Source organism: Penaeus chinensis, chromosome 3 (genome assembly GCF_019202785.1).
Source record: "Penaeus chinensis breed Huanghai No. 1 chromosome 3, ASM1920278v2, whole genome shotgun sequence".
In the NCBI taxonomy this organism is placed as follows: Eukaryota; Metazoa; Arthropoda; class Malacostraca; order Decapoda; family Penaeidae; genus Penaeus; species Penaeus chinensis.
The window spans coordinates 27,773,726-27,783,395 of record NC_061821.1 but is presented as its reverse complement, the minus strand read 5'-3'; the positions used below and the strand labels follow the sequence as shown (position 1 = coordinate 27,783,395).

At 50.1% G+C, this 9,670-nt stretch overlaps 1 protein-coding gene across 1 annotated transcript in view; it reads right to left on the bottom strand.

Moving 5' to 3' along the window:
- Positions 1 to 8,255, bottom strand: part of LOC125044278 (inositol-trisphosphate 3-kinase B-like) — a gene marked incomplete at its 5' end in the record, with an annotated part of 247,039 nt that extends 238,784 nt beyond the window's left edge. Inside the window, 1 exon segment of the mRNA XM_047640867.1 lies at positions 6,377 to 8,255. Coding sequence (XP_047496823.1) covers positions 6,377 to 8,200 — 1,824 coding nt within the window.
- Positions 8,256 to 9,670: the final 1,415 nt, after the last annotated feature.

The window sequence follows — 9,670 nt, the reverse complement described above, 5'->3', positions numbered from 1 at the left end:
ATGGCAACACAAACTGTTACAATACATACACACTGAGACTTCTTGGAAATCCAAAAAGTACATCTTTATCCATAAGCAATTCAATCATTCCGTGCATTATGCATCGCACTTCGGACGATAATCTGCATATAAACTTTCCTTAAAGGCCACAGATGCAAGAAGTGCCAGACAAATTGATCCTAACTTGTGAAAAATAAATGAAAACCATAAAAAAAAAAATATCGACGGCGTGGACAGCTAAAACTCCCGAGCTGAAAATCTTTTTCTTGTTACCAGAGACATTCATGATTTTCAAATGGGAGACTCTGCATGGCGTTTCCTAGACTTTCGAAAGAGAAAGCCAAAGAATGAAAGAAAAATATTTATAAATCTCAGACATGATAATGATTTACGAAGTTGCCATAAACTGCACAGAACTGAACGAAACTGGTATAGAGCGATATTTAAATTTAAAAAAAAAGCAAATCCAGATACATTTGACATACATCCTGTCACCTTATCTGGCAAAGGCAACAATCTACGCTCGGTTTTCGTCACTACGAAAGTTATCATGCTTCTCATGACGTCACCTAAACAGAAAGCTGCTATCTAATCTGCTGAAAAAAAATCTATTTCCATGGAAACAGAATTCTTTCATCTGGCTTTTATGTCTAAAAACAGTGTGATGTATAAATATGTATACAATATTTGATAATTAAATAAACTTAATTAATATGCACACATCTGCGTATGTGTATACCAGGGGGTTACATATGCATAAGTAATATTAATTACAAATATGTAAACATAAATAAATGAATAAATAAGTGAATGTGTGGGGAGTACACGTGCGTAATCAAAAATAATAATTAATTCAATATCAGCGACTTACATATATAAAATCATACGTACATACACGCATACATTTCCATACATTTGTATATGTAGACACACACACACACACACACACACACACACACACACACACACACACACACACACACACACACACACACACACACACATTGACAAATACACTTGAATGACTATACAAACAAACAAATGAACACACACACACCCTGCATATTCAGAAACACACGAGCATCGGGCGGCGCAAACTTCCCTCTTGCCCTCCGTCACCTCGAGCTCGTGACGTCATGCCTAAGCCTTATCTGTCGCCTCGCGCTGTTTCCCGCCCTTCTACGTCACTGAAGCTTCCGTCCATGTGAGCTCGATAAAAAAGAAATGTCTGAGATCAATAGAAATCATTATACGAGTTTTCAGAGTGACGTAAGCAAGCACGCAAGCTATTTTTACCTAGTCAAGCAGACATTGTTTCGATTTTTATTAGTTCGTTTCATTTCAAAATCACGCCAAACTTAAATCAATCTTTCAAAAAAAAGCAACAAAAATAGATTAATCAATAAACACACCAAGCTATACCTACAATTTCTATTTTATTTGTATCATCATTCATCCGTAATTTTTTGTTTCCTTTTCTTGTTTTATTTTTTTTTTCTCCCCCAAAAAAATCGTATATAAATTCTTAAAAAAAGAAAAGAAAGAAAGTACGAAAGAAAGAATATATATACACAGTACTTGGTATGCCGTCCACTTGCACACCCGCATTGCACATTAACGCAAAGCAAAGATATGCAGTGACCTTTGCAATATAGTGCGTGTCCTATTGTTAGTTTATGGAAATGCATGATATGAGGGGGGGGGGGCGGATGAAGGAAGAGGGGAGGGGCGTTCATCACGACATCTATGTATGTCAACATAGCTACGCAGTTACTTGTACAAACATTTATCGACAAATAGGAATACAAATAATTAAGTAACATTTTTCTCCTGGAGAAGGGTCATACATCTTTTTCTCTTTCTCTCCCCTTTTCTTTTGATTTCTCTATCTCTCCCTCCCTCTTCCTCTCTCTCTCTCCCCTTCCCGCTACCTCTCCCCCTCCCCTCCCTTCCCTTCTCCCTCTACCTACAAATACAGACAGACGGACAGACAGAGAAACGACCCAAATAGCATCTTTCTACCCCCCCCCCCTTCCTTCACCCTTGACCCTGCCAATTGCACCGGAAACCCCGAGTGCAGGCTGACCACTCACCCGCCATGGTAACACAGGGCAGGCAAGGGAGGTGACTACATGCCTTTTTTTCACCTGCTGGCGTCACCTGCTCGCTTCATCTACTTGTCCCATTTGCTCTTCACCTGCTCGCTTCTTCTACTCATTTCACCTGCGTGTTATACCTGAACGTTTCACTTGCTCGTTTTAACAGAAAGTTTCAAGTTAATGTTTCACCTCAAACCTGACCTGTACGTTTCACCTGCTCGCTTAAATAATTCGTTTCACCTGCTCGTTTCAGCTGAACGTTTCACCTTCTCGTTTACACAATTCGTTTCACCTGCTCGTTTCTGCTGAACGTTTAACCTGCTCACTTTAATTTATTGCTTAACAGCTCGTTTCACCTGCTAGTTGCATCGTGCAGCAGAACCGATGGCAATGAACTGCAACATTATCTGAGTTAGCAACTCTAAATCATGGTACCAAGAAACAGCACATTACCTTTGCTCGCTACACCTGGCTTAGATAACGTTTACATTTCCCTAAGGCTACATGGTAATTCATAAAATTAACAAGAAAGAATATATGCACAGCATCATTTCACCCGTTTCTTTCACCTTTCTTTTGTAAAAGATATATATTTTTTTCGAAAAGTCACTAAAACAACAATAATAATGAACGAGAATCATTTCCCTTGTTCGTGTCTTCTTTTCGTTATCCTTTTGCTTATCATTATTGCTGTTTTCCTTATCATTATCATCGTTATCGTCTTATTTTCCTTATCGATGTCATTACCATTCTCATCGTTTTCACATGATAATAATCGTTGTCGTTATCATTATCATAATCTTCCTTCTCAGAATCATACCTCCTTATCATTATCTTCCTTATCATCATCAATATCTTCCTTATCATTATCAATATCTTCCATGACATTATCAATAAATCATTTACCTTACTATGACAACTGACACCATCACCAGCAGCAACAATGACATCAAAACTTAAACGAACAAAGAAATAAAACTGTCAACAAAATCAAACAACGAAAACAAAGAACATTTTGGAGTGCAATCCGACTACTTGTTATCGTAAGAGCGACTGCCCTTGTCAGAGACGGACACGTGTTGGTGTTATCATTTTGTTGCCGGGTTGACCGTGCAGGAGGCAAGGCAGGGCGGAGGGAGAAGGAAGGAAGGAGGAGAAGGAAGGAAGGAGTAGGAAGGAAGGAGTAGGAAGGAAGGAGAAGGAAGGAAGGAGGAGAAGGAAGGAATGAGAAGGAAGGAAGGAGAAGGAAGGAAGGAGGAGAAGGAAGGGGGAAGGGAGGAAGGAGAAGGAAGGAAGGAGGAAGGGAGTAGAAGGAAGGAGGAGAAATAAGAGGGAAGGAGGGAGAGGAGGAGGGAGGAAGGATGGAGGGGAGGAGGGAGGAAAGATGGAGGGGAGGAGGGAGGAAGGAGGAGAAGGAAGAAAGGATGGAGAGTAGGAAGGAGGAAGGAGGAAAAGTAAGGGGGGAAGGAGGAGAGGGAGGAAGGAGGTGTGGAGGAAGGAGGAGACGGAAGGGGAAAGGTGGGGAAGAGGAGGTGTGGGAAGGAGAAGGAGGAAGAGAGACAGGTGGAGAAGGAGGTGGAGGTATTGGGAGGGAGGATGGGGGAGGGGAGGAAGAGGAAGAAGTAAGAAAAAAGCAGAAGAGCTGATAGAGGTGGAGGAAGTGGGAGCTGGGAGGTGCGGAAAAACGGGGGAGGGGTAGAAGAGGAAGAGGAAGAGGAAGAAGAGGAAGAGAAAGAGGAAGAGAAGAAGAGGAAGAGAAGGAAGAGGAGGAGGAAGAGGAGGAGGAAAAGGAGGAGAAAGAGGAGGAGGAAAAGGAGGAGGAAGAGGAGGAGGAAAAGGAGGAGGAAGAGGAGGAGAAAGGGGTAGTACGAGGAGACGGAAAAAGATACGACAGATAAGGGAGAGAAAATGAGGATAAAGGAAAGAGAAGAGGAAAAGGAGGGAGAGAGAAGACAGGGAGTAGGATGGGTGGGGGGGAGGGTGGCAGGAAAAGGGCGAGTTGGAGGAGAAGAAAAGGGAGGAATGAGCGAAAGAAGTAGAAGCGGAAATAGGGGTAGGTGAAAGGGAGATGGAAGAGGAAGAGGAAGAGGAAGAGGAAGAGGAAGAGGAAGAGGAAGAGGAGGAGGGGAAGAAGAGCAATAATAAGGATGAGGACGAGGAGAAGGAGGAAGGGAGAGAAGAGGAGGACGGCGGGGCGGAGGAGGGAGTGGAAACGGAAGAGATGAGAGGAACGAGAATAAGTAGACAAAAATAGGCAGCATCACGAAGAACCGACAGATATTGAGAATAAAAGCCCGCTCGAAGAAGGCCGCAAGGGAGAAGGAGCGACGCCAGACCCGCAGAGGAGGAGGGCGACGCGGCGATCCCGAAGGAGGTCGTCGCGGCGTAGAAGAAGAGGCGGGAGTAGAAGGTGGCGGTGGCGGCGGCGGAGGTGGCGGGGGCGGCGGCGTAGCGGCGGCGGAGGTGGCGGCGGCGGCCGTGGGTGGCGCAACAGCCTCTCCACGCGGCCGGCAAAACTCATTAGCCCGAATTTAGCAGCAGCTTTCTCGCACAAGCAGCAAGGTTAGCCCTGCGTCTTTCTCCCTCGACCCTCGGGCCTTCGATTCGCTCCCGCTGCTTTATTTCCCTCGTCTGTCTGTCTGTGTCTGTACCTCTCCCTTACCCTCTCGCTTGCTCTTCTCCTTCCTTCCTTCCTTCCTTCCTTCCTTCCTTCCTTCCTTCCTTCCTTCCTTCCTTCCTTCCTTCCTTCTTCCTTCCTTCTTCCTTTCTTCCTTTCTTCCTTTCTTCCTCTCCCTCTCCCTCTCGCTCTCCCCCTCCCTTCCCCTCTCCCTCCCTCCTTCCCCCTCTCCCCCTCCCTTCCCCTCGCCCTCTCCCTCTCCATCATCCTCTCCTTCTCCCTCACCCTCTCCTTCACCAAGAAAACGACACCGAAACCCTCAACTGCGTCACAAACTTGCGCTCTCTCTCCCAGCAGGACTTCTTGCTTTTCCCCTCTTTTATCTTAGTCTACTTTTTTCTTCGGCGAGTTATAACAGCGCGCCGTGACATCACACTGCCCGGGTGACGTACAAGTATGACACTTCGGCGAAATGCTTTAGTGGGTACAGGGGCAGAGATGAGCGGCTATGCTAATTTGGGGAATGGTTCAGGGTCAGGTCACGCGAGAGTAGTGGGTTTGTGTGAGAGTGAGAGTGAGAGTGAGAGTGAGAGAGTGAGTGAGTGAGTGAGTGAGTGAGTGAGTGAGTGAGTGAGTGAGTGAGTGAGTGAGTGAGTGAGTGAGTGAGTGAGTGAGTGAGTGAGTGAGTGAGTGAGTGAGTGAGTGAGTGAGTGAGTGAGTGAGTGAGTGAGTGAGTGAGAGAGAGAGAGAGAGAGAGAGAGAGAGAGAGAGAGAGAGAGAGAGAGAGAGAGAGAGAGAGAGAAAATGTCTGTCTGCATGCGTCCACGTGTGCAACTGTGTGTACCCATGTGCGTATGCGTATCCATTTACGTATCTTCCTTAAAGACCCCCCCCCCCCTTCCCCCGCTGTCCTGAGAGTCAAGGCCAGATTCCCAGACATGCATTACTTTACAGGAATTCATGAAAAATCGTGTCAAGTTCACATGTGGGGAAAAACCCCAGCGAAGGAGCGAAGGAATACTGCGAACATCGTAGTTGTGCTGAAGGACGCGGCGACAACTCTCCTTGATAAGAACTCTTAGGGCAGATTGTGAGCCCTCGCTGTGCAATGTTGCCTTTGGGTTTATAAATCAACAAAGGTAAGTAGATCGTATTTTCGTTGACTTAGTTTACAAATTGCATAATCAAAAATAACAATAAACAGAAAAATAAAAAAACATAGGGATGTCAATAATATCAATAATGAAATTAACAAAATTACAAACAATAGTAACAATAATATCATAATTCACAATTCCTTTAGAGAAAAAAACATTTACGAACACGGTGTATGTAAGTAAAAGAAATATCACATACCCAAACCCTAAAACGGGTTTTTCATTCACTCCGTTGTGCCGTAAGAATGACTTCATTCATTGTAATTTACACTTCACTTGCCAATATAAAGGTACATTAAATCAGTAAGAATACTTATTTCTAGATCATTTTACAGAATCGATTCAGCCTATGTAAAACATCGTAGAGCGAGGCTATAAAAATCCCATTCGCTACACCTTCTCCGCCTCGCTCGGCCTAATGGCCGGACGTCACGGGAGGACGTCGCAAGGATACCTCGCGGCCGAGACGGGGACAGAGAACTGAAGACGTGAGCGAGGCTTACCTTTCTCGGGGGCGGAGGCCTTGACAGTTCGTGCTCCACCTCGTCCTCGGAGGCCGTGACGTTGCTGCACGTGGAGCAGTCCGAGATGCGTCGATTCGGCACCTCGATGAGGCTGTCGAGGCTAATGGTGGTGAGGGGCGTGGTCATGTCGACGGTGCTCACGCTGGAGCACGAGGAGCAGCTGGACACCTTCCGGGAGGCGTTGTCGTCGCCCGCGGACAGTGTCGGGCTTGCCGATTCCCGCAGCTTCTCAATCTTCCCCAACTGGTCGATGGAGAAGTCGCTGGAGGCGAGGGCGACGGTGAGGCTGATGGTGTCGCCGCTGTGGTCGCTGATCACCACGGACGGCGTCCTCAGCACCTTCTTGGCCGCCGCCTCCCGGTCCTCAGGGCTCTGCACGACGCCGCAGGCGCGGGCGTGACGGAACAGCACCTCGCCGTTCACGCCCCCGTGCCGGCGCTCGCGACGATTCCCACTCTGACTCAATTTCTTCCGCAGCTCCACTGTTCTCAAACAATCGCCGACGCTCTCCCGCACAACGCTCACGTCTTTCTCACAATTTTCATTACAATCGCAATAAGCGTGACTTTCACCATCACTCTCACCAAACACTATATCACCATTGGGTACGCAAGGCTCGTCCGCGGGGCACTTGCCATCACTGCACTGACCGCTCTCCGCCGCCGCGAGCTTTCTCTCGTTGCTACAGGCATCGCACGTGCCGCTCGCCCCCGCCTCCGGCCCGCCGTTGACCTGCTCGCCGCCCGCCAAGAAACTGGATAACGCCTCAGGTGCGTCCGCAGGAGGCACAGCAGGCGAGAAAGAGGGCGTGACAATGGTCGACTCCTCCTCCACCTCGACGGCGCTGTCCGCCGAGTGCGAGCGCGCCCAGTGGTCAGGGACGTGGCCCAGCGACCTGGAGCGCAGGAGCGGCAGGTCCTCCACCGAGCCCAGGTGCGAACCCATGGAGGATGCGGGGGAGAGGGACTTGAAGGGCGTGATGAGTCCCATGAGGTGGTTTGCCGCAGACAGACGGAACACAGGTGAGGGCGGCGGCGTCGGGCCCGTCGATCCGTCGCGGGGGCAGCCCTCGTCGCTGGTGGCGGAGTCGAGGCGCACGAGGGAGGCGCTGTGCTGGTCGCTGGCCCGACGGCCTACGACGGACCCGAAGGCGGAAGACTGGACGCCCGCCATGCTGGTTATGTTGGGATCGCTCGACCAGCGCCACGTCGGGTCACTGGGCCATGGCAGGGAGAAGGAGCGGTACCTCGGGGAGAAGGCAACCTCCCCTTCACCTGAGTCCACGGAGCCGTTGCGCGAGCTCTCGCATCCGGACTCGTCGGGCCCCTCCTTGCCGCTGTTTTCGTGCCCTTCGGCCGACCGGAAAAACAGACTGCGACGCGAACTCCGAAAGACAATGCTGGAGCAGGATCGGGACGTCTGAAGCGGCGTATTATATTGCGCGCTGTGTCGGGCACGAAGCATAGCTGTGTACTGCTGAACCCGAGAGCTCACACTGACATCCGCTACCTTATCACCGAGCTTCCCGCCTTCTATCTCTGCCGTCCCAGTGCTCCCATTTTTAGGGTTCTGATATTGCACTCCCTCGTGCCCGTACCCGGCTTCCCCGTGCCGCCTGAGGTCGACGAGCCGCCCCTGCGGGTCCAAGCCCTCCGCGCCCTCCAGCGCCAGGAACTTCCCTCCAGACTCCTCCTGGCTGGGGAGGAAGCGGAGGTAGCGACGGTAGGCGAGGGAGTCGGGTGGCGCCAGTACCATGGGGGGCGCCGCCCCACCCGACACCCAACCACTGCAAGACATCCTCATGACAGCAGCGTGGGCGGCTCGGGAACCATGGCGGGCGCGCCTGCGCACACGCCACCTGCAACAGAATCAAGCCGGTCAGTGAGTGACGACAAAAGCTGTGAAGGAACGAGGAGAGCGGATTCAGTTAACATGCTCCATCAAATCGAGATACTTCATCCTACAGCATCCGACGAAACACCATGAACCAAGAGCAAAACCAGACAAACATCCTAATGATATTCAATGTTCGTTTCTTTAGAACGTTTAATGGAAAATGTTTAATTTACCTGATGTTTCTATCTAACATTCATACCTACAAACATTCCAGACCAAAATGGGCTCCATTAGATTTATTCACATCACGCCAGAATGGAAGTGATTATAATCAAAACCACTTATGAGTGTTACGAGACCATTTTCTTGCCAAACCCCATTTGTGTGAGTGCGGTTCCATGGGTGTCCGTTGCCTCCCTCTCCCTCACAGGTGTCTGTCTCCCTCTCCCTCACAGGTGTCTGTCTCCCTCTCCCTCACAGGTGTCTGTCTCCCTCTCCCTCACAGGTGTCTGTCTCCCTCTCCCTCACAGGTGTCTGTCTCCCTCTCCCTCACAGGTGTCTGTCTCCCTCTCCCTCACAGGTGTCTGTCTCCCTCTCCCTCACAGGTGTCTGTCTCCCTCTCCCTCACAGGTGTCTGTCTCCCTCTCCCTCACAGGTGTCTGTCTCCCTCTCCCTCACAGGTGTCTGTCTACCTCTCCCTCACAGGTGTCTGTCTCCCTCTCCCTCACAGGTGTATGACTCCCTCTCCCTCACACGTGTTTGTCTCCCTCTCCCTCACAGGTGTTTATCTCCCTCTCCCTCACAGGTGTCTATCTCCCTCTCCCTCACAGGTGTCTGTCTCCCTCTCCCTCACACGTGTCTGTCTCCCTCTCCCTCACAGGTGTCTGTCTCCCTCTCCCTCACAGGTGTTTATCTCCCTCTCCCTCACAGGTGTCTATCTCCCTCTCCCTCACAGGTGTCTGTCTCCCTCTCCCTCACACGTGTCTGTCTCCCTCTCCCTCACAGGTGTCTGTCTCCCTCTCCCTCACAGGTGTCTGTCTCCCTCTCCCTCACAGGTGTCTGTCTCCCTCTCCCTCACAGGTGTCTGTCTCCCTCTCCCTCACAGGTGTCTGTCTCCCTCTCCCTCACAGGTGTCTGTCTCCCTCTCCCTCACAGGTGTCTGTCTCCCTCTCCCTCACAGGTGTCTGTCTCCCTCTCCCTCACAGGTGTCTGTCTCCCTCTCCCTCACAGGTGTCTGTCTCCCTCTCCCTCACAGGTGTCTGTCTCCCTCTCCCTCACAGGTGTCTGTCTCCCTCTCCCTCACAGGTGTTTATCTCCCTCTCCCTCACAGGTGTCTGTCTCCCTCTCCCTCACAGGTGTCTGTCTCCCTCTCCCTCACAGGTGTCTGTCTCCCTCTCCCTCACAGGTGTCTGTCTCCCTCTCCCTCACAGGTGTCTG